The sequence below is a fragment of the Juglans regia genome, chromosome 8 (genome assembly GCF_001411555.2).
Source record: "Juglans regia cultivar Chandler chromosome 8, Walnut 2.0, whole genome shotgun sequence".
In the NCBI taxonomy this organism is placed as follows: domain Eukaryota; kingdom Viridiplantae; phylum Streptophyta; class Magnoliopsida; order Fagales; family Juglandaceae; genus Juglans; species Juglans regia.
In genome coordinates, this window is record NC_049908.1 from 7,020,833 (window position 1) to 7,045,440 (window position 24,608).

A 24,608-nucleotide genomic window follows, 5' to 3' on the forward strand; every position below is an offset into this window, starting at 1 on the left:
TTATATTATATACTGTTTGTGATTTTTTTATTTTTTCCCTTATCAAATATGTAGTGTATAGATGATGAGTAGAAAAAATTATTTAGTTTAGCAAGAATAAAACAAAAATAGATAAATAATAAAAAATAAAAAATCATGTATGATGTGTGGTGTAGAGATTATGAGTCCAAGTGCTCTTTCAAAATATCCACACAATCATTGCCTCCCCAAAGACAACCATTGCATCAAATTTGGATTGTTGTTACGAATCTCACTCACTCACAAACAGTAAATAGAGAGATGGGGAAGATGATAATAATCAAGACGAAGAAGTAATAGAGTAAACTAAAATTCATATATGTATGGGTGAGTTCAGCCTCGAGGCTACCTAATTCCTCCAGATGAAACTACAAGGGTTTAACAGAATTTCCAAAATAATTTTCACTTTTCGGCCTTCCCCTAGATAAATAATGTCAGGCAACTATTAGTGAAACTATAAAGGTCATGGGCTAGACCAAACACTAAGTACTTAACAAGAGTTCAATTAAATAAAGAGTTATGCTTCTGAGCGGTCCAACCGATATTGTGCATATAACAACCTCCCTTTCATTTGTTGCCACGTTAGTAATTTCACCAAAACCACAATAGTCTCATTCATACGGTATAACTCTCAAAATAGAAAATGAATATTGGAAGTTCAGTTCCACCGCCACCCTCAATATCTACTCCTACGTTGCCATCCTCCACGCCGTGAGTTTCATCCTCCATGATAGAACCCACAATAGCCACTGCACACATACACATACATAGAGAGAAAGACTAGTGTTTAGCCTCCGTTAACCCACCCAGCAATAACCACCATTATAATAGCCCAAAGCCCCACCGTGCGCCACCAACCCTTGCCACCCAAAAAAAAAAAATTGATGCACCATGAGATGAAAATGGCCAGACTGGAAATGATCAAAAAATTGTTGTACCACCACCCAACAATAACTCAGATCTGCATTTTCTCAACTCGCTCTCTCTAGCTCTCCCTAAAATCAAGAAGTTGGAGGATGAATGCGTGAGGGAATTGAAGGTAGAGAAGGAAACAAAAAGATGGTATTTTGAGAAAAATTTAGCACGAGCAGACAAAGGAGGTAAGAATCTTTGAAGGTAGACAGAAAAGTTTGAGAAAAGGGAATTAAAGGCTGAGCAATTTCTGCAAATTGGTTTTCGTCTCTCTCTCTCTCTCATATGTTCTTCTTCTTCTTCTTTTTAAAAGTCATTTGTTCTTCTTAATTGGTGTGAGAATCTAATATTGTGCATCCACATGATAATTATGGTGGGAAGTCTACGTGTCACTTAACTATTGGCTGGCTGTTAATTGAGAGTGGTTGGACAAACCGGTGCTAAGTCCTATTGTAAATAAACTCCTATTGTAAACAAACTAAAGGGATGTTACGAGGCCAATCAAGTATGCCCAAGTTAATTGGGTGTATTACAATTGTCTTCTATTCTTTCTTTACTTTATTTATTTTTTGTGGGTGTGATTTAGATGGTTAGATGAGATGAGATGAGATAAGATGATTTTAGATAAAAGATGAAAATTGAATAAAATATTATTAGAATATTATTTTTTAATATTATTATTATTTTGAAATTTGAAAATTTTGAATTATTTATTATATTTTATGTGAAAATTTATAAAAATTATAATGATAAGATGTGATAAAATACTTTCACTATCCAAACGAGGCCTAATCTTTAAAGAATCAAGATGTCTAGCTTTCCATGCACTTTTGAAGGGCTTGTACATCGTGGGGTTCCAATGGGTCAGGGTAACCACAGGGTGGTTGAATTCCTTGCTCATGGGTTTCTTTTTTTAAAGCTTTTTTTTTATAGAAAAATTCTTCTTATCAATCGCTATTCACTATCTCACATCATACTCCATATAAAAAATATCTCTACACTTTATGAAAAACACTCATATACTCTATGAAAAAAAAACTATAAGTGTAAGGTGTGAAAGTGAATAGTAGCTGATGCATATAATCCCTCTTTTTTTGTGTTTCTAAATTTTTATAAAAAGAAAATTATTTTGATTCTCATTTTTCATTTTGTTCTAATTTTTTAAAATAAGAAAAAATATATATTCAAAATATGTGACAGGCTTACAGTGTGACACGTCTTCCATTAACTAGGATAAAGCACATGGGTTGTTGTCCAGATTTTCCTTATTATAATACCAAATCAACCATAAAAGAAATTAAACTATAAACTTTATTTATACTAATTAATATGAAACTTTATTAATACATTTCATGTGTCAATAATAAAACCGTAAATGGAATTGGAAAATGATAGGGTTTCTACCTTCTTACTACTTATTTATTATTTTTTTTATATTTGATTTTTTTTATAGTTTTTTATTTTATTTGATAGTTAAGTAAGTGATAATTAGTAAATTTATATATTTTTTTAATTTTTTCTTAATGATTAAAGATGTTAAAAAAATACTTAAAATAAAAGTATCATAGAGAACCAACCGGAACTTCTCAAATTCAATACAAACCGCCGTTATAAGAGGCTACTCGACTCGACCGTTGCTACTTCCCAAGCCCTTCTATTCCTGCAACGGTCTTATTTTGCACTCTTTCGTTACTCAAACATCTTAGCTTTCTTCTTTCTTTCTTTCTTTCTTTCTTCTTCTTCCCCGTCTTTTGCGTTGCGATTGCTCAGCCGTATCTCGCACTTCAACAGTCTTATTTTACTCTGCTACTGGAATTTTCTTCTTCTTCTTAGTTTATTATTACTGTTATGTGACTTGGTATGGGCACGAATAAAGGCTCCGAAATCTCCTCCTATAGACGAAAATGGGACAAGATTTTCCACGGTCTCGTGCATATGTTGCAGAGCCAACAGGCACAGCTCGAGACCCTCGCTATTGAGAGGAAACTTCTAGAAGACCGTATCAGAGTGCAACACGAGCGATGGATCTCGGACGTTCACCTCTACGAAGACCGGATTTCTCAGGCATGTACGAATTTTTTAAAATATGTTGAAAATTTTCAGTTGGAGTTTGAAAATTTAGGGTTTCTAGATTACCGGGGTCTAGGGCTGTTTCTAATTTCTCAGCCTTGTTATTTTAATTTCTTACGCAGATGAAGGGGGATTTGCTAGTGCAAGAAATGACACACTCGCTCGAGGAGGCTAAGTCAGATTTTGTCGCGAGTGTGAAACGGAGAGAGGCTTTTCTCGAAAACTTGAAATTAGGTTCGTGTTTCTACTTAATGTAACGGTGGTCCAGATTTCCTTAACAAAGGCCCAGGCTTCGATTGAATTACGACGAGTTGACGTAAAAGAAAAGATATTAAGGGATTGAAGAGAATTTAAGAACTACGAGTTGTATTATCTCTTCCTGTGATTTCTCAGAAATTTAGTGGAGCATTGATTTCCCTCACATACTAATTTACGGTTTGAAAAAGTAAATAAGAAACATATTTTCTTACAAGAAAGCATGAAAAATAGGTCCCAATTGTGGTTCTAAGGCCTTTTTCATTTTTGCATTTGTGCTGCAAGATTGACTGAGAACTTTTTGCCTTTCTTTGCCCGCTCAAATTGCCATGGATGTTAGTTGAAACACAGTCACCCAAAGTGGTATCTGATCCTAAGTAATGATGGACACAAGGCCTGTAGTAATTCATTTAATTTTGATAAGGGTTCTATGTAAATATGCTTCAAATATGAGTCACACTGTCGTCTTCACCATGTTTTCATGTTTTAGTTTATAGATTCTGATGCTTTTGTTTCATTTTGTTATAATGATTGGAAATCATATATTTTTATGAGTGTCTTCCTTTACATTTCAGTTGTAGGTAGTGAATGTTGATAAAAATTGCCTGATTTGGAGAGAATACTGTTGGTGGTTTTGGGATTCATATTTACCATTGCTTCAGTTTCTACAAGGTGATTTTATTTTCCGTTATTGCAGAACATGCAGAGAGTGAGTTGGCAGATTTCAAAGCATGGCTTGACCACCTTTCTCATAAATCCTCTGACCCAAAAGTATGTTCCATTACAGTTTCATTGATATAGGTTTTAGTTTGTCTGTTATATGTTGTCAAGAGCTTCCAATTTCTCTAAGAAAATTCGATGATATGCAGGCAGAAGAGCAGTGTTCTAAGATACTGGAAGGTGAAGTCAGGAGGTTAAAGCATGAATATCAGAAGCTTGCCTCAGAAAAGAGTTCCGAGGTATCTGCGCTGTTGGCAGAGAAGAACCTTATGTGGAATCAGTATAAGATTTTGGAGAATGATTACAGCAATAAATTAAGGAGTAATCATTCTGAAGTTACAGAAGCAAATGAAACAATAACAAAGCTGCTTGGCAATATGGAGCAACTGCAGTCACTGAATGATAAAAAGGATGAAATGATAGCAAGACTTAGAAATAAAGTGACTAAGACGGAGGTTGATACAACTAAATTAAATGAAGAAACTTTCAGACTCTCCCAAGAGTTGGATTTGCTAAAGTCATCTAGAGTTGTGGCTGCAGTTACACCTATTTTAAATCGTTGTTCAGCAGGAGCTAAACCTTGTTTGGGAGCCAAGAATAGTGGCAGAAGTAACACAAATGTCAAAAAAGAATCATCTGCTGCTCAAGTCCCTGATTCTGTGAAGGAAAATGAAAAGGTACTTGTGAAGTGAATTAGTTTTCTTTGCCACAACATGGCTGAAATTACCATATCCCTTCACTTATTCTAGATGGTAGTTGGCCCAGTGAAAGTTCCCAGGATATTTTCATCTGTTTTTGAGGGCCTTGGCAAAATGTTCAAGTTAAATTGCTCTTACAGCAATAACAGGTTTTTGTGCATGATAGGAAATCTTACTTTGAAAAAAATTAATTTGAAGCAATTTGCCTAAGGATATAATATCTTAGATTACAATTTCAATGAATGATGCAAGTTAGTATTACTGGCTACATGACAAACGTGGTGAGATTTTTGCCATCCACAATGTTGTTCGTGAAGGTTACAGAAAAAAGGAAGTTGTACTACTGTTGACTGTGTTGTGAACTAAAGAGGTCAAGTACTTTGTTTTGGACATCTTAATCTTTTCAGTGTCAAGCCATTCTTCCGTATGAATTAATTTGTACTGTTCATGCCCAAGAATAGGCATCAAGCTTTATAAGAGCATTGACAATGGTCTAGCCATTGTCAAGTCCAAAATTTGACTACAAGTTGAGGTTTTGGCTAAAGCCAAAACCATTGGAGAGGTTAATCTATGTTGGATTATCCATCTAAAAGTCAAAATAATAATATAATATTAGATATTTTAATAATAATTTTGTTAATTTTTATATTTTGCAAATGCACTCTATATATTAATTAATAATTTAATTTTTACTTAAAATTATTGTTTTCCAACTATTTTTTTCCTTAACATAATTATCCAATAGTAGCCATTGAGAATATCTTTAGAGTAAAATATTATTTTGAAGATGAATAGTGGCAGCACTGGCAGGCCAAATTTGGAGAAATTAATGAATTTACTGTAGCTCAAAAGTAAGTTTTGGAGTTTTGACCACTCCAATTCAGAACACTTTTGAGCTACTTAGCCAAAACTTGGCAGTACTCTTATAGGCTCCTTTTGAGTCTCAAACTGTTAGTGCTTATGCGAATGGGCTGTGACATTGTCTGGCCATCCTTTTTATTCTCTAATTCGTGCCGAAACCTTTTTATTGGTTTGATTGTTTTTAATTTAATGTTTATAATCAAAATTGAACTTCTATTGGAAAAACCTTTTTCCCTTACATTGTACAGCAAGAAAGGCTAACTTGTCAAAGCTTTTTTCTTCTTTGTTGATCAGGGAATCAAAGGTTCAAAGAGAAAAGGAGCTGGTGTTATCTCCATTTCAGATACCCCAAAATTGTTCTCATCCAACTTCAAGGTTCCGAAGCTGAAGACAATAAGATGATGGATGACTCTTGAACAGCATTCTTCCTGCCCTGCTCGTCATTTGGAGGGGGTGGGATAGCAGTTTAATTGTCATTTGTTATTTGTTTGTTGAACTTTTACTTGTGGCTAATGTTGTAATAGCCTATTACTTCCTGTCACTATTATTTAGTGGTAGTCTGAGGCAAGTTTGTCTGCTCATTGCTTTTAATGAGTATAACATATATTAATTTTTCTTGTATGTAACATATATTAATTAATGTTTATATTCATATTGAGGTAGTGCACAGGAACCGGCCCTCCTGGGTTGATCTATTTTCGCTCATTCTCTACTTCTCAATCTTGTTCTACTGGTTTGTCTGCTAGACTCAAGATATTGGTAAATAGTTTTGATACTCATCATCCCACACATTACACATTACACTTTTTTTTTTTTTATTCTTTCTAAACTATTGAATTCTTCTACTCATCATCCATACACTACATATATTATACATTTGGTTAGGAAAAAAACATAAAAATAAAAAAATAAAAGATCATGTGTGGGGGTGTGATGTGGGGATGATAAGTAAAATTTTTCATTGGTAAAATACCTGTGAAGGGGGATAAAATATTTCAAGCCTAAATAACAAAACTTAGCCCATCAAAGGGCCTCACTAGAAGACAAGGAGAGAGGAAGAAGAGCGAAGGATGGGACAAAGGCTGAGAAAGGAAATGGTGTCCGGAGGAAAAGTAGAGATGTGACATAAAAGAGAGAAGATGATATATAAAATAAAACTAGGGGGGACTTCTTCTTCAGCTTCTTCAACCTTACGACAAGGATTTTAACGATGAGATCTCTCCAAAAGATAGAGTTCTGATCTTTATTATATAGCGATGATGAGAAATCTTGTGAGATCGTAAAATACTCATATTATAGTAGACTCACCTTCCCAAACGACCCGTCGATGTAGGTCCAATGCCTAACCACGTAAAATTGTGTCTCTCTCTATTTATCTTTCTTGTATTTATTTTTCGTTCACTACCATGAAAACAAGTACGGACATTGCATAGTCGTATTGGACCACTGTTGAAAGCTCCATACAGCACCGATCGACGTCCGAATAGGCTGAAAATGACTTTTTATTTCCTTCTGACCTGTTGCATTATTTTTAAGCGTTAACAGTATGCATGGCCCAAAGTATCAAAAGATACATTATCTCATTGGTTGTAAGTTCAAAATCTGGTCTCAAGTCTAATGTATTTTACGAGTGCTGACTTTCAAACAGTGACAATGGCTCATTTTTTATAATTTTCTTTTTTTTGTCCCGATATTTCTTGGGATAATTGTCTAAGGAAATACCGCGAGCATGGATCTGCGTTGACCATGCAAGCGTGGCAGTGTGCACGTGGTAACATTTATCTGCACTGAATTCCAAAGAAATGGAATTATCTATACTTTGAACTTTCCATATGTATTTTAGCCTTGTTTCTTTGTTTTTTTCACTTTTCTACGAAGGACTTGCCGAAAATTTTCATGTTGCCCAACTCCACCATCTGGCACGTGGACTACATGCCCTACTGTCACTTCATAGGCTCTATCATCTCTTTGTTATGAGCTTCACGGTCCTCTCAATGTACCTTTTGTCAAAGAGATTACCATTACATGCTCTCTCATCATCAATGAAAGTGAAAATTGATATATACTCTAACTCAATTGTTATGAGATTTAAATTGATGAAACAACTTTAAATAGGGCAACTTTCTGAATTGAGAATCGAGAAATATGAGATCAAAACGGTTAAAACTCCATTTTTTTCATACACTTGAGTGCTTTATTTTGAAATCTTAAATGAGGTATAATAAAAGAGTTCCGCTTCTGACCAGTTGAGCTGATGTTGGGCATTTAACAGCCCTCAATCAAAATATAACACGTAAGAAGTTTTATATTATAGACACTAAAATTGGTATCATCTTATTACATCAAGAAAAGTTAATTTGTATCAATGTGAGAAGTTGCCAAAAGCCCTATGGCTCATAACTCCTAGCCACTAAAATGGAGGTATGGAGTTCGAAACCCCCATCTCTCAAATAAAATAATAATAATAATCAATGTGAGAAGTCAGAACATAGAACTTCATCTTTTTCTTCAAACTAGTTTGCCTCCGCACCAAATCCAGACCACCACAGTACCAAACTAGGTTCGTTGCCTCCACAATCGAAAAACGCAGTCACACCACCGAGCTCCGTCGCACCCACGAAGCTCTTTCTCCCCCACGATGCTTCGTCGCCCACCAAACCAAAACCCATTTGAGAAAAAAATACTTGACAGTGCAGAGCATTCTAGCACAAAAGCTGCCTAAGCACAGCAAAACCCACGAAGCTCCGTCGCCCATGAGCATTCTTAGCTAACTCTCCTCCACCCATTCTTATCCTTCTACGAGTGAGAGAAATCCCAAGGAATAGGACCACTGCCATGAATCACAACACTTTCTATTTTCTGCCTTTTCAAGCTCTTTTTTTTTTTCTTTTCTTAATGAAAGCCTAATAAATAGACTGAAGCAAAGCACAGTAACAAAAAAAATTCGCTCTTTCAAGGAGAAGATTACACTGTAGAGAGCGTTCTAAACGTCCTTTATGACCTTGGTAAAGCTTCTTGGAAGTTGGGCCCTTGGGACTCATAGTGGGATACGGGTTCTTGTGGGGTAGGTAGCTTTCTCTTTTAGCTGGCTGCGTCTTTGCCCTATGGGGGATGAGGAGGAGGAGGACAAGCTTTGAGAGAATGCCATTGGGGTCGGTGGTTGTTCCATTTTGTGATAAAAACGAAGCCAAGGAAAAACAATTGAATGAGAGAGGGGTTGGGTTGCCATTTCACAGCAGAGACGATGGAGCCTTTTTCACAGCATTATTAACTGTAGGCAGGCACATTAGATGTGAAATAGAAGAGCCTACATGACAATCATTTATTGGAGGATTGTTATTAGAGACAAAGGAATATGACAACTGCCATGAATCACAGCACTTTCCATTTCTGCCTTTTCAAGCTCTCTTTTTGTTTTTTTTTTTCTTTTTTTAATGAAAGCCCAATAAACAGACTGAAACAAAGCACGGTAACAAAAAATATTTGCTCGTTCAAGGAGAAGATTACCCCTGTAGAGAGCGTTCTAAATGTCCTCTATGACCTTGGTAAAGGCTTCTTGGGAGTCGGGCCCTTGGGACTCATAGTGGGATACGGGTTCTTGTGGGGTAGGTAGCTTTCTCTTTTGGCTGGCTGCGTCTTTGCCTTATGGGGGGTGAGGAGGAGGAGGAGGAGGAGAAGCTTTGAGAGAATGCCATTGGGGTCGGTGGTTGATTTATTTTGTGATAAAAACGAATTCAAGGAAAAACAATTGAAGGAGAGAGGGTTTGATTGTCATTTCACAACAGATAAAATGGAGCCTTTTTCACAGCATTATCAACTGTAGGCAGGCACATTAGATGTGAAATAGAAGAGCCTACATGACAAACATTTATTGGAGGACTGTTATTAGAGAGACAGCAGACCAACCGGTAGAAAGTAATTGATTTTATTCTTAACATAAAAATATAAATGCCGCTTGAGACTCATAAACAAAATGAAAAAAATCTTTTAAACTTTTTTCTGAATTTGAGGACGCTAAGTGAAAAGAGACGATCATATAACATTTATTACTCATTTAATATTATCTAAAATATTTAAACAATAAAAATATGAAAATAAATAATATTTAAAGTTTTAGAATGTGTTACCATAAAATAAATTTCTAAAGTGTGCAAAATTCGCACATTATTTTTGAAAAAAAGTGATTAAATTTGAAACTACATGAAAAAATTATTTTATTAATATTAGACTCTACTTTTTTTAAAAAATTAATACACAAAACTTAACACTTTAAGGTTGTATTTAATATCATTATAACAATATTGATTATAATGCATATTCAGTATATTTATCTCTTTTTTTTTTTTTGAGAAAAGTTGCCTTCATTGATAACAAGATGTATTACAAGATGTGATGAAACAATGGAGTTTCCTCCATGTTAACAATATAATTAGATACATATAAAGCAACCTTAGCTAGATTATGGGCAACATAATTGCCTTCCCTATGCACATGTTTAACTCTACATGCTTGCATCTTTGCCATTGTATCTTGAACATTGCCAATGATCATCCCAAAGTAACTCCGATTATGCTTCTTGAGGTTAAGTTCAGTGACTACCTTTATGGAGTCTCTTTCAATAATGATACTCCTCATGCCTAAATCAACTCCAAACTTTGCTGCAATTCCTGCTGCTAAAGCCTCAGCAAGGTTCGAATCAGGTAAAGAACTAAGATTTTTCCTCAAGGTTGCCAAAAAATTACCCATATCATCTCTGAAAACTACCCCAATTCTTATTTTACACATTTTTATCAACCGCCACATCTCAATTAATCTTACAAAAACCTTGAGGAGGACAAACCCATGGATCAGACCTTCTGGTAGTTACAAAACCAATCTGCTCAATACTAGGATTAATTGTACCAAGATCCAACTTCGTTTGATTGACTTTGTGAAGCACTATTTATGGATCTAACAAAATATTCTTAAAGACTAACTGATTTCTTCTCCACCATAGGATCCAGAGAGATAAAGACAATTCCATCATTTCTTGTTTATCAAGTTTGTTGAACATATCTTCTATTAAATCTTTAAAACTACTATAAGACCACTTACTTTTCTAAATTGTCCTGGAAAGTTGGCTCAAGACATCATTTGCCGAGGCACACTCCCACAAAATATTTTCAACTGTTTCAGGCTCACTAAGACACATAGGACACGTGGGATTATCCAAGACTTTTCTCTTGAACAGATTGTTTTTTGTAGGCAATATATTTTGACAAGCTCTCCAAAGAAAGTTCTTAGCTGCTGGAGGTAAGTTCATCTTCCATAATTTTATCCACTGTTGGTCCCTCTGATTATTGGTGAAAGAACTTTGACCTTTTAACTTATCTTGTAATTCCCCTTGTAAATGATAAGCATTTTTCACTGTAAAGCAGCCATTTCCATTGTTTCTCCATATCAATTTATCTAGTTGATTGTTTTGGCTGATTGGTAACTGCCTGATTAGCTCGGCTTCTCTGCTGCAAAAAATCCCATTAATTAAAGGAAGATTCCATTCCTTTCCATCTGATTTCATTAGAGCTTCCACCTTAGCTTCTTCTCCCAATGTTTTGTTACCACTTTGAGGTATGAAAGTTGTAGGTTGTGGCAACCAAGGATCAAACCATATTCTCACTGACTTCCCATTTCCTATTTTTCAGTGCATTCTAGCTTTTAGAAGCTCTCTTGCAGATAGAATACTTTTCCATATATAAGATGAGTTACTTCCCACTTTTACATTAAAAAAATCAAACTTGGAAAAATATTTAAGCTTCAACAAAGTAGAAGATAAGGAATTAGGATATTGCAAAATTCTCCATCCTTACTTAACTAGCATAGCAAGATTTATCTCTTTTTTATTCATACTATTATATTTGGGCAACAATTTAGGTTACCTTATCCCAAAGTTAAAAAGAACTTGAGGTGAGCACGTGCAAAGCACGCCCGAGTTTCTTCACTAGTTGAAACTCGTATAGTATATCGGACACAGACCATGAACCCTACAATGACCTCAATCACCCATCTAAAGGACACGTGTCCTCAGCCACGACCTGGGTTTCTTTCTCTTCCCTTTATATGAAGACCCGTCCCCAAGCAACTTGTTCTTCCTCTGTCTTCCCAACCCAATCCTTTGCCCTCTTTCCTTGTCGCTTTCTCCTATTTCTATGCAACTTTTCTCTGTTTAAGGAGATTTGACTTCCAAAGAAAAGATTAGAGTCGAGGAGAGAAACTCCAGACGATAAACAATGATGCAACGGAGCGAGGACGCTCCGTTGGACGAGTTCACTGCTGATGAGATTGAGGCCGCCGACATCCTGCTCCATCTCCCTCAACTATTCTTTGAATCCGAGAGTTGCCTCAGATTTCCTTCATGGGGCGCCAGAAGGAAGAGATCTCTGGGGGTTCCGATTCAGTCTTTCCTTCGTTTTGGTTTCGTGTTGTCGCCCGACTCGCCCCCATCTGAGTTTCGTCGCGAGACTGAGGTTGGTGCTGTGGTTCCTAAATGTCAGAAGAAAGGTCAACCGGCAGTCAAGGCCGAGGCTTCAAGCCCTGCGACCCCTCTTGCGTTCATGCCCAGCAGCGAGTCTGAAGAGAAGCCCGAGCAGTCCTTGAAAAGAAAAGTACTGCCTCCTAAGCGGGTATATCTCTATTGCTTTTGCAGTCTTTTGTACTTTTCTTCTTGGCAATATATGTGCCTCTTCCTAATTTTCTCGTCCTTCTCAAATTTTCTCGACGAAGTTCAATTTTCTTGAAGTTTTGAATTCGGGGTTCGGAGTTTTTACCATCCGTCTTGTATTCCATCTTCAAAGGGTGTCTCTCTCTCTCTCTCTCGCTTTTACAATTTTCTTGGAGTTTTGACTCCTGGGTTTTGTCTTTATTTATTGTTTTCTTTCAATGTTTGCCTGTTTGGTTTGGGATCAGACTCTGATGTTTTTTTTTTTTTTTACTTTTTTCGGATGTTGTAGAAAAGAGAGGATTGGCTGGAGATCATAGATGAGTTAACTCATTACAGGGATTCGCTAAACGAGGTGAGTACTTTTGTATTTTTGGTTCCTTGTTGCCTTAAATTTGTTTTCCCCTCAAAGTACGTGTGATACTTTTATCTTTTTGATTTTCCTATCGATTCTCGTTTCAAGAAAATCCGCAGCTATAATTTCTCTCTAATACTTCTTGTGGAATCCAAACAGGAGAGAGAATATCTGAGGCTGCATTGCACCCACTTGAGAGCTTCCAATTTGGAGATGAAGGCAAAGGTACTAGTTTTACCAGATTTTTTTTTTTTTTTTTTTCTGGGTTTGGTCCCTCTTTATACATAAATTAATACACGCTTCTCTACAGTTAAGTCTCGGACCCTTTTCGAAGACCGTCGATTCTCTCGGTACTGAAAATCAAGACAAGGATCGGACAGTGAGAATGCACTCCACGTTGTCATGTAGCCGTGGACTTGGCTTGGTTAATAAGAATGTTGATCCATCTCCTCTTCCCGATCTCAACCTCTCTGCAGAGGAGACGTTTGCGATTGACTCATCCAGACCGTTTGATCTTAACCCGATAAACGTGAACTTCAGTAGGGTTGTGGCAGCTCAAGCCAGACAGAGAAGGATGCAGATCTACAGGGCCAAGAAACTCCATTGCCGCTAATAAAAGTAAACTACACGAATAGATGATAGATTTTTGTCTTTTTTGGTATGAGAATTGGGATGTAATGTTTTAGTTAAAAAGAAAAGTTCTTATCATCCGTCACTGTTATTATACCACATCTCACACTATTTGAAAAATATCTTCATATCTTATAAAAAAAAATTATAATTGTAGAATGTAAAAATGAATAGTAATTTATGTATAAAATTCTTCGTGGTATTTAGATGTAAATTGGAAGAGTTGCAGGGAAAATATGTTGTTAATTTCTTGTTTGAAATCTGGGGTGGGGGTTCAAGCCAAAGAAAAACACAATTTGCCCATATTTTTGTTGAATTTTATAATAATATTAAATGTTAAATAGATATTATTTGTATTTTTGTTTTTTATTTATTTGAGATTCTCAAATTCTTATATATGTAAATTTAGTTAATTTTATTTTTAAAATATTTTAAAATTATAATAATATCTATCTCAAAATGATATTTTTTTATTTAATAAAATGTTTGAACATACAATTCGTATTTGAAGATTACAAATACAATTTTTCATATATTAAACGATAGTTTTATTTTATCCATGATTTTTTAATTCAAATTTTTAATTTTTTTATTAAAAAAGATACTCTTTCTACTAGTAGCTTCCGTTTGGGACTATTGTTGTTGGAGAAATGCTACACAATCTCAGTTTTTTACATATCATATTTTTTTAGAATTTTAAAATTTTTAATATTTTTAAAATTTTTTTTTGAATTTTTTTTTAAATTAATTTAATTTTTCTATTCATTATTCATATATTAAATATTTGATAAAAAAAATTAAAAAATATTGTATATGAAAATTGTGTGAATAGTAAGAAATTATATAAATTTTTTGTTGTTGCAAAGCTACTCATTTTTTATTAATTTTAATAATTGACACGTGAATACGCATCATTATCTCAAGTCAAATTGTAATATATAATAAAAAACATTTATCCTTGTAGTTTTGGTACCCGAACTAATACGTGTGGTAATTACTAATGATACCCAATTGGCCAATAAAAACGTTTCGTTTTCTCGTTAAAGTACAGCATCTGTCCTTTTCATTTGTTTGATAACTGAATTAGGCCAATGTGGTAATAGAAGCAGCAGGACGTGTGTATGTGTTTCTCTTTTTCCTTGGATTGAGAACAGAACAACATAGGTATTGTTGGGCTGACAAATAAGAGGTAATTAATTGCTGCATGGTCAATTATCCAACTTGAGGTTGACTTTTTTAGTTTCCGACAATAAAATAAGATGTGAAAAAAATTTAAATAAAATATTATTTTTTAATATTATTTTATTTTAAAATTTTTTAAAAAAATTAAATTATTTATTATATTTTATTTAAAAATTTAAAAAAATTATAATGATTACAATTAAGATGGTTTCACAATTTAAACTGTTTTTTTTAGTAACTTAAAAGATTTAAAAAAGAGTATAAATTAAATTATGATTTATCTTATATTCTATATCTATGAATTATTCATCTATTTTCTTAACGAATTTGGGATTATTCACAAATTATTTAATATTGATAAAAAGAGTTATTAAGATTGACATATTGTATCACACAACTTTATCAAACTAAATTTAGAATTTTATAAACATCTTTGTATAATTTATATATTCACATATAGATTATTATATTCATAGAGTCTCGAACAACATGCATCATATTAAAATCATGAATTTTTTTTTATAATACTTAACACATTTACATTATGGAGTTAAAACAATAATTATATTGTTTATGCGTTTCCAAGACGCGGAAGTAAATAATTGGTCGTATGACTCGTGTATGATGGTGCTAATTGTGTAGTGTACGTCCATGATCTAATAAATAGGTTTTGTTTGGTTTCACAAATCTTTAAAATCTAGAAAGAAAAAATTATATTCTAACACTCTTTTAACTTTCTAATTTTTATATTTAACTTTTTACCTCTTATTTTTTAAAATTCAATAAAAATCTTAACTCAAATCATTTCACTACTATTAACAAATTATCTCACTATTATTCATATTTTTCTCATATAATCTCATCTCATTTGTGTAATAAAACGAGACCTAAGGTTTAGTTTAGATAGTGAGATGAGATGAGATAATCTATAAATAGTAGTGAAATGGTTTGAGAAAGTTAAAATATTATTATAACATAATTTTTTAATATTATTTTTGTTTTGGTATTTGAAAAAGTTTGAATTATTTTTTGTGTTTTGTTTAGAAGTTTGAAAAAATTATAATAATTAGGTAATTATTATATGAAAAAGTTAAAAAATAAAAATTATAAAGCGTTTTTATTTATAGTGTTTGAATATTAAGATGAGTTTTAAAGATTTTACTATCCAAATCAGGCCTAAATAAAGTGCAGAAGTAAATAAATAAACAGATATTTAACATGGTTCGATAGTGTGGCCAATGTCCACAAGGTTTGGGGGAGAAGTTCCACGATGAAATGTGTAAGATACAAACTTTTCAGATGAGAGAATGATATTTGTTACAAGGAAAATGTGTAAGAATATTTGTTACAATGATATTTAATTTAATAAATGTTTCAGATCTTAGGATTATCAACAAGACTGTTAGTTAGATGTGTAACAAGTTCGGCCATGAACACATACATTAGTTGGTTCATGGGTTTTGTTTTAGGCATTTTCTTGTAGTTTTCCCAGCACGAGTATCTTCCGCCACCATGTTTGACTGCCAACAATGTGAATGGGCCATTACATATTCACCAGCAAATTTTGCAGACCCATTAAAGGGTGTAAATGGACTGGGCTTAATGTTTTATTGAGTGTTCAGAAACCCACCCAAAGTACCAATCTATTTAGAAGGAGTTCGAGATGCCAGATGCTGTGCTCATGTTTATTGTCTGTTGAGTAATTAACTAGCCACGGACCAAGTTCAATGCCTGGAACAAGAGTCCAAATCGCACAAGCTTTCCAAGGGACATCAACCGCCTGGCATTTGTAGTTGTGTTGTTTGTCACTTCTTAGAGCTCTCCTTAGATCAGCTAAAAATTAAATTTATTAAATATTTAATTATTAAATAACAAAATATATTCAAAATAGATTAGCTAATTTTTAAATATTAAGAATTTAGCTATAATAATTTTTAAAAATTTTTCTAAATTTAAAAGTTACTGTACATACATCAAATACATATTTTATTAATTATTTCTCCATCTCTTTCTTTCGATCACATATTCTATCACAATTGATATATTAATTTGAGTTAGTGATACATTAATTTAATAAGAATATGATTATTAATTAATATATAATAGGTAGAATAATAAAATATGATAAAATAAAATAAATTAATAATTAAAAAAATTAAATATTTTTGAAATGATTAGTTATTCATTACTATATAGTGTATAATGAATAAATGTATAATCTAATGTGGAGATTTGATGTGAATAATTAAAATCAAATTCGTCTTATATTATTTTATTGTTATATAATGAAAAAATAGATATTCTAATATAGAGATTTATGTGAATGAAATAATCAAAAATCAAATTTCTCTTATATTAATAAAAAAATATCATTTAATTTTGATTAATCCAACGAGAGTGTTCTAAGTTATATCCGCGGAGTCTTTCTCTATTTCTTTCAAATAGAATAACTCTGATTAAATAGTTAGGATTTTAATTAGTATTACGTCAAGTCTAAAGTTATGTATGATTTCGGATCCACAGTTTATATCAAATAGAAAAAATTTATTTATAAGTCTTATTTTCTACGCAACCTGCACACTCTATTTATTATGCTAAAAAATTATTGGTGTTTTGTTCAGAAAATATATTTGTGGCAAACTCTATCTATATCGAATAGAGAAAATATATTTATAAAAACATGATTTTTTTGCACACTCGGCATAACTGCGTTCATGTGGAAAAGCTTCCACATCAGTTGTGCCAAAAAATTATTAGTATTTTAGCTTTTTAAAGTTATAATGGATCCAATTGTAAGCAGTGTATTTACGCATCAGCAAAAATTTAAGGGAGTGGTCTAATGTTCAATATCTCATGAGTTTAATCAGGTCCTAGTAGAGAAATTTTTTAGAGTACGATACACGGGATTAAAATTTATTTTGCAGAAATAGGTTCAAAGCGTCCTAAAAAAAACCTAAGGAAAAGTTTTTTTTTTATTATAATTTTTATTTGACTAATATTTTTTTAGTATAACTCGGATGAAAATAAAAACTCATATATTTATTATCCGAAGTTCGAGGGAATCTGATTCACCCAAACTCAACTCGAATTCTTGGGTTGCAAATAGAACAAACAACAATATCATCATTCATAGGATACAAAATATCAAACACTCGGAAATGGAATAAGCCAAGAGAACAAACTGAAGAAACACTGATGGCCACATGGTAATAGAGGCATTAGAATGTAACAGAGGAGAGCTGGTAACCTCATTCAGCATACGATGCAGTCTCCAGAATTATTTCCGTTTTTAACCCTCATAAGCTTCTTCTTCCCCTTCCTCGTACTCACCCTCATCGTCGGCCGTTGCGTCCTGGTACTGCTGGTACTCGGCCACCAAATCATTCATGTTGCTCTCCGCCTCCGTGAACTCCATCTCATCCATACCTTCCCCAGTATACCAATGCAAGAAGGCCTTGCGGCGGAACATGGCCGTGAACTGCTCGCTCACCCTCCTGAACATCTCCTGGATTGATGTGGAGTTTCCAATAAAAGTGGATGCCATCTTCAGACCCGTCGGTGGAATGTCACACACACTTGACTTTACGTTGTTGGGAATCCACTCCACAAAGTATGATGAATTCTTGTTCTGCACATTTATCATCTGTTCATCCACCTCTTTGGTGCTCATCTTTCCCCTGAACATTGCCGAGGCTGTCAGGTAGCGGCCATGCCGGGGGTCAGCGGCACACATCATGTTCTTGGAATCCCACATTTGCTGAGTCAGCTCTGGGACAGTGAGGGAGATGTACTGCTGGGACCCACGAGAGGTGAGTGGTGCAAACCCCACCATGAAGAAATGAAGACGTGGGAAGGGGATTAGATTAACGGCCAGCTTCCGGAGGTCAGAGTTCAGCTGGCCAGGGAACCTCAGGCAACATGTTACCCCACTCATAGTTGCAGAGATCAAATGGTTAAGGTCACCAACTGCAAAAGGAAAGGCAAAAAAATGGCAGCTTTGAGTATTGTTGTGGGGCATCAAGTTGACACCGAATACAAAAAATAATTTGATACTCACAGCTTGGAGTGCTGAGTTTTAGGGTCCTGAAGCAAATGTCATAAAGTGCTTCGTTGTCAAGAACCATGCATTCATCAGCATTCTCCACCAACTGGTGAACTGAGAGGGTGGCATTGTATGGCTCCACAACCGTGTCAGAGACCTTTGGAGAAGGGAAAACAGAGAACGTGAGCATCATCCTGTCTGGGTATTCCTCTCTAATCTTCGAGATCAGGAGGGTTCCCATGCCAGACCCGGTGCCTCCTCCAAGCGAGTGACATACCTGAAACCCTGGCCAAAACAAGATTCACGGTTAAGTTTAACCAGAAATTTTAAGTATGAAAATTCCAAATATCATCGCCACTACCAACCAGTGAAGTTTGAAGAATTATGAATACAATAAAAACATGTAATGGATCCAAAATTACACGTCAAATTTCTTAGATTTTTTTAGCAGAATCAATTCGTTTACACCAGAAATTAGTAGAACTGGAATAATTGAAAGGATTCCCAAATAAACCATATAAAAAATGATTCCGTTACATGTTACAAGAAGTATTATTAGATTGTTGCCATTAGCACAAAATAGACCCAAAAAACATAATGAATATTGTCGTTTCATAATAAAATGTTCACTACACATATGGCATCTTGTAAAATAAATCATTAAAGGACGGGTATCATTTACCGACAAGAGTCGCAATAAAAAATAAGCATAGAGATTATGTTTTAGCAGGCCAGCATTATCACAAGTTATTAGTTACTGCTGTCCACTGTAGCAATTCGCACACAGTAGTTACCTTTTTCTTCTCACAATCCTTCTTCCGTGTCTGATTCAGATGTAGATCCAAGTGGTGGGGACAAGGTTAAATCAAATGCCTTAATTTATCAATAAAGGTCGGAATCATAGTAAATAAAGTCGATACAATAATTTGCTTCATATTGCTTTTAGTCACTACGGGCACCACAAAGTTCTAAATCTCTGATTCCTCATCATTGTTGACAAGGGCCCACGGGGAAGTTAAATGAATGGGTGCCATAAGATTTACTGCTCCTGTAAGTTTGCTTAGGAAGCAATGGTCGGCAACATGTAAACCTTAAGTTAAGCCATCACAATCATGATAAGACCAATACATCGATTTTCTTATTTTATTATACATAATACAAAAAGTGGTGTCTGCACGCCGGACAGAAGGGGCCGGCGAACAACTAAGCCTAATCAACGTATATTATGTTATTTAGCACATAAACAGTTAGCTACAATTATGAGATAGAATAAAGAATTCGGACCTGCTCTTGATATTAGATCCTCTGTGAGGCAGATATTTTTATCTCTAGATTTTCGGCAAGTTTTTAATAAATAAAAAAATGAAACAAAAAAGAGAAACTATAGATTTATAACTACATTTGATATTTTGAACACAAAAATCAGAGAAGGGGCCAAATGCATTATCAGACAGCATAAAGTTTACAAGACAAAAGAGACAGGAAGGACAAAGCAATATCACTATTGGGATCAGCCTAATCTTGTTGAGTTTCGTTCCTAGTGCTATCATATTCAGTGATCCGCTTTCCGCTATCCATTTTTTACACAACTATGAGAATGAAATACTGCAATCACAACGTTTCTTCTTCAGTATTTGGAGATCCCCGGAGAAATCAAAATATTGTCAAATGCAAGAACACGGTCCACATGCGTTTCCAATGAACGAAAGAATGTAGATAAATTTGGAATAAAATTCAAATCATTCACACATAGAGAAGCATAATAAAACAGATAGAAGTTCAGAGCCAGAATACCTTGCAGGCAATCGCAGTTCTCAGCCTCCTTGCGGACGACATCAAGGACGGCATCGATCAACTCCGCTCCCTCAGTATAATGACCTTTGGCCCAGTTGTTGCCCGCACCGGACTGGCCGAACACGAAGTTATCGGGGCGAAAGATCTGGCCGTAGGGGCCCGATCTGATGCTGTCCATGGTGCCCGGTTCAAGATCCATGAGCACCGCCCTGGGGACGTACCTCCCGCCAGAAGCCTCGTTGTAATAAACATTGATCCGCTCGAGTTGAAGGTCCGATGAAGAACCGTCGCCCTTGTACTGCCCCGTCGGATCGACCCCGTGCTCGTCGCAGATCACCTCCCAGAACTTGGAACCGATTTGGTTCCCACATTGGCCTCCTTGAATGTGCAGGATCTCCCTCATGGTGTATCGGAGTTTGGTGGTTAGGAGCGTGAATTGGCTTTGATGGACGTTTTGAGAGAGAGGGAGAGAGAGAGGAGATGTATAAATATATAGGAAGGGAGAGGCAGAGGGGGAGAGGAAGAATCGGTGGTTAGGATGGTAATAATTGAGGGCGGGATGGGATATTTTTTAAAGTATCTATGTATATATCCCGTGTGTGTGGACTGCGGAGTCTCAGCTAACCGTCTCGGCGCTCAGGGTTGGCACGTTAAACACTGCGCCCCACCGTTTCTTAAAAATTGCCTGCATTGATTTCGGTGCTTTGGCTTTTTCGTAATATATATTATATTTTATAAAAGAGTGGTGATACTCTATCGCCTAATTAGTATTTAATATTTTTTTTATTTTTTATTTATATTTTTTAAATATATTTAAATATTTTAAAAAAATAAAAATAGACGTCAATATATTTAAAATCATTTCTTTCATTATTAAGTAAAACAAAAAAAATTCACAAATTGGTCAAATGAAACGATCACTTTGAGGCGGTATTGTAGTTTTTTTTTTTTTATAAAATATTTTAGGCATAAAATGATTATACAAAAGTAATCTTATAAATTAATATAGCTTGATGTGGTTGGTCAAATTATAAAATTATTTTTATTATAAAATAAATCTAACGGATGAGATGAAATCACGTTAATTTATAAAAAAAAATTTACATAATTTTTTTGTAAATGTACCAATACTCTTTTATTTTCCTTTCCCTCTATTTATTAGAGTGAATTACCTATTAATATATATTATTTTATTTGTTTATGCACAAATTAGTACATTAACTAAACAAATCACATTTCTGTATTTTCTTTGTCCTTATTGTTGGAATTTTGTTAAGCCTTTGTGACTCAAGCGAATGCAAACAAAAAATTTGTTCAACGTTCGCTTAACATGTCACTCAAACAAATTTTAGATAAAGAGTTTGTTTGATACTCGCTCAACAATTAACTAAAATGAATATTAAATAAAGAGTTCATTCGTAACTCTCAAGTAAATATCTCAATAATTGTTTTGATTATGGTTTAGCCACACACCTATATATATATATATATATATATATACACTACAGTCTATACTGAAATATAAGAGAGTGAATAGTACTGTTGCATAGTATACTTGTATTTTTTTTCAAGTGAATAAAATTCTCTACAACTCCATATACGTAGGCACGTTATTGAACCACATAAATTTTGTATTGTGTGTTTGATTCTGTTTGTTTTTCTTTATTTTTCTGTTATTGTTCACAACACGTACATCATATAGATTCTACAATGTTTAAGTAAGAATTTGATGGATTTTGATGATTTGTGGACAACAACAACTGCCATAAAATTCATACATGCCTTTAAAAAAAAAAAAAAAAAACCCTTAAAATTCAAATAGAGTTTAAGTAGCAACGCCATTTGTTAAGGGAAGGCACCGTACTATTGTAATTCTGTAAACACAGATATGAAAGGGTTTTCAATAAAAAAGAAAAAATTGTGAATATAGCGAGTTTATTATTCTGAGTAAAAAAGTTTATAAAAACTTATTATTTTTTAAAAAATGACCTAAATTTAGAATTTCATTTCCATGGTATATTTTAAAAATGAACGCACGTGGATCTATTGCCGGTGATACTTTAAATGTTTTAATATTTGCATGTGGATCGATCCATTGTTGGGGGCAATGCCATGTCTCCCAAACGAAATCTATCTTCAATATTTTCGTTTTTAAATCTCGATAAAAAATAATAGAGAATCCCATGCCGAAGTGGTGCCAACTTCATAAGCTATTTGTAGCGTTAAGCACGTAAATCGCCCCCACAGATCGGAAAGGTCATCTCTGTTTGAGATGGCGGCACGAGCCCTGATGTATTGTTTGAAGCCTGCGAGAGCGATTTGGAGTGACGATAAGGTATTCATACGTATAACCATAACAACAAATAGAAAATACATTTTTTGTTATGAAATATAAATATAAATAAATAAAGAATGAGATATATAGATTTATATGATTTATCACAGGACATACGTCTACGGATTATTTAAAGACAAGTTTACTATAATATAAATATTTTATATTAATCTTTCATATCTCACTGTATAAATGAACTCAAAATCCATAGTACTTGCCCCAATCTCCATTCTTCAACAGATTTGATCACTTTTATTGAATCATGTCAGACTTTCAATGGTAGATGAGGTATCTTATTTATGTCACTTCATATCTTTTATCCCGTTTGACTTCACTGCATGCCTGTCCATTTTTTCTTCTTTTTTTTTTTTTTCTTCTTATTTCATTTCTTTCTTGCGTGTCTAATTTCCCATGTCCCTTCATTGGCTCTTCCTTTCTTTATTTTCCTTTATTTTTTTTGTCCTTTCCTCCCTCTTGTATTCTAATGGTGGACTTCTAATGGATTGGGCCCTGCATCTTGGGCCTGTATATTTACCCCCTCACGAATAGTTTGGGAAAATATTGCAATAATTAGTTTTTCAGGCCTTCTTTTGATTTGTAAAAAATGCTGTTATAATTTTTAGGATTTTGTGTTAAAACACTACGTGAAAGTACTGACATGGCATGTCATGTATCTAAGATAATATATATATATATATATTAAAAAAATTAGACACATAATGTCCGATTATTATTTTTTCCATATTTTTTTTTATGAGAACTGCTCGAATAAAAAATAATAAAATTGAAGGCATCAATTCTTATATTTATGACACATAATGGATAACTATTAGTGTTATGTTATATGGTACACTCTCATCTCACCTATCCGATTTTGACGTGATATTATTTCACTCCTAATCAACAAATATTTTTGACGTGATAACTATTTGTTAAGAATTTAGACCTCTTAAATTCACCTCCTAAGATCTATCTTTTGGTGAAATATGAAGATAAATATAGAAATAATAACAACACAAGAATTTACGTGGAAACTCTCAAAATAGGAGAAAAAACCACCAGACCCAGAGAAGAAAATATACTATGTGAAAAATTATTACAATCACATAATTTTTCTCCTCACCCCAAATGACACCCACAAAGCTTCCCCACTAGCAAAATTTTAACTCTCACCTCTTTCCCTTTTACAAGAAAAGGCTAATAGAGGAATTTTACTAGAGTCACAAATTACTAAATAAGCTTATGATTTGATGTACTTTAACTAGAGGCTAAGCCCTTTTATTTATAGGCCATGGGCCTTGGTTCCTCCATCACTCCCCACCGATGTGGGACTCCAAAGGAGCTAACCCAACAATCTCCACCTTGCGACTTTGGTTGATCCCACAGCCACCCCACAGCCACGCTCCACCGCAATGAAGATCTTCATAACTTCTGCTACATGCTCCACCATAAAAGCATACCCACTTAGAATAAACCAATTCCAAGCATTTCAATTTCGGCACATGTCGAAAATAACCTTGCTAAAAAATTATGGTGCAACTTCCACGTTTGACTTTCCTGGAAGTTCATTAGCCATCGACATAAATTTCCACCACACCCTGCATTAATGCAAAACCAATGCTTGTGTGTAAACTTGTTGACTCGCTAACATTAACACATCATCTATCATGGCAACTTTGGAAATTAACGGCATGCCATGAGGATGTACATGTCATTTTAACAAACATCGTCTTCCATGGAGAGAGACACAGCGTTAGTTTCATTACCAATATCTCCATTTACTGACTTGGAGCCACTTGCCGAACCTGCTCCTGCTCTTGGACAATTTTTCTTGACGTGCCCAAATTGTCCACACCCCCAGCAGACTACTTTCATCTTCATGGAGTTCTTCTTCTTCCCATTACCAGTTACTACCAATGCTAAGTTCACAGGTGGACCATTTCTTCCACCACCTAGTCTTCTCTCTTCAGAAAAGAGTTTACTGATAACCTCTAAAAAAATTATTTTATCCTTCCCATGTATCAAAATAGGCTTCATATGCT

General features: G+C 34.4%; 4 protein-coding genes across 4 annotated transcripts; 2 read left to right on the top strand and 2 right to left on the bottom strand.

Moving 5' to 3' along the window:
* Nucleotides 1–2,565: 2,565 nt before the first annotated feature.
* On the top strand, nt 2,566–6,239 carry LOC108983683. The gene is made up of 5 exons (XM_018955401.2): nt 2,566–2,994; nt 3,123–3,234; nt 3,953–4,026; nt 4,125–4,652; nt 5,829–6,239. The coding sequence occupies exons 1-5, from the start codon at nt 2,791–2,793 to the stop codon at nt 5,934–5,936; spliced, it is 1,026 nt and encodes a 341-aa protein (XP_018810946.1). The 5' UTR covers nt 2,566–2,790; the 3' UTR covers nt 5,937–6,239.
* A 3,675-nt stretch (nt 6,240–9,914) lies between these two features.
* On the bottom strand, nt 9,915–10,319 carry LOC108990494. Its single transcript, XM_018964483.1, has one exon. It carries the CDS (start codon nt 10,317–10,319, stop codon nt 9,915–9,917), a length of 405 nt encoding a protein of 134 aa, XP_018820028.1.
* Nucleotides 10,320–11,655: 1,336 nt separating this feature from the next.
* LOC108979394 lies at nt 11,656–13,293 on the top strand. Its single transcript, XM_018950074.2, has 4 exons — nt 11,656–12,193; nt 12,521–12,583; nt 12,743–12,808; nt 12,894–13,293. Exons 1-4 carry the CDS (start codon nt 11,801–11,803, stop codon nt 13,194–13,196), a joined length of 825 nt encoding a protein of 274 aa, XP_018805619.2. The 5' UTR covers nt 11,656–11,800; the 3' UTR covers nt 13,197–13,293.
* Nucleotides 13,294–17,413: 4,120 nt separating this feature from the next.
* On the bottom strand, nt 17,414–20,794 carry LOC108979396 (tubulin beta-1 chain). Its single transcript, XM_018950076.2, has 3 exons — nt 20,232–20,794; nt 18,453–18,722; nt 17,414–18,361 (listed from the first exon to the last, which is right to left on the bottom strand). Exons 1-3 carry the CDS (start codon nt 20,632–20,634, stop codon nt 17,685–17,687), a joined length of 1,350 nt encoding a protein of 449 aa, XP_018805621.1. The 5' UTR covers nt 20,635–20,794; the 3' UTR covers nt 17,414–17,684.
* Nucleotides 20,795–24,608: the final 3,814 nt, after the last annotated feature.

Excerpts from the sequence above, each read along its gene's own strand:
- LOC108979396 (XM_018950076.2), bottom strand. The coding sequence starts at position 20,634 with ATGAGGGAGATCCTGCACATTCAAGGAGGCCAATGTGGGAACCAAATC. Across the intron at positions 18,723-20,231 it reads GAACTGCGATTGCCTGCAAG|GGTTTCAGGTATGTCACTCG; the intron begins GTATTCTGGCTC and ends TGTTTTGGCCAG. Across the intron at positions 18,362-18,452 it reads AAAACTCAGCACTCCAAGCT|TTGGTGACCTTAACCATTTG; the intron begins GTGAGTATCAAA and ends TTCCTTTTGCAG.
- LOC108979394 (XM_018950074.2), top strand. The coding sequence starts at position 11,801 with ATGATGCAACGGAGCGAGGACGCTCCGTTGGACGAGTTCACTGCTGAT. Across the intron at positions 12,194-12,520 it reads AAGTACTGCCTCCTAAGCGG|AAAAGAGAGGATTGGCTGGA; the intron begins GTATATCTCTAT and ends CGGATGTTGTAG. Across the intron at positions 12,809-12,893 it reads ATTTGGAGATGAAGGCAAAG|TTAAGTCTCGGACCCTTTTC; the intron begins GTACTAGTTTTA and ends GCTTCTCTACAG.
- LOC108983683 (XM_018955401.2), top strand. The coding sequence starts at position 2,791 with ATGGGCACGAATAAAGGCTCCGAAATCTCCTCCTATAGACGAAAATGG. Across the intron at positions 3,235-3,952 it reads TCTCGAAAACTTGAAATTAG|AACATGCAGAGAGTGAGTTG; the intron begins GTTCGTGTTTCT and ends CCGTTATTGCAG. Across the intron at positions 4,653-5,828 it reads CTGTGAAGGAAAATGAAAAG|GGAATCAAAGGTTCAAAGAG; the intron begins GTACTTGTGAAG and ends TTTGTTGATCAG.
- LOC108990494 (XM_018964483.1), bottom strand. The coding sequence starts at position 10,319 with ATGTGTAAAATAAGAATTGGGGTAGTTTTCAGAGATGATATGGGTAAT.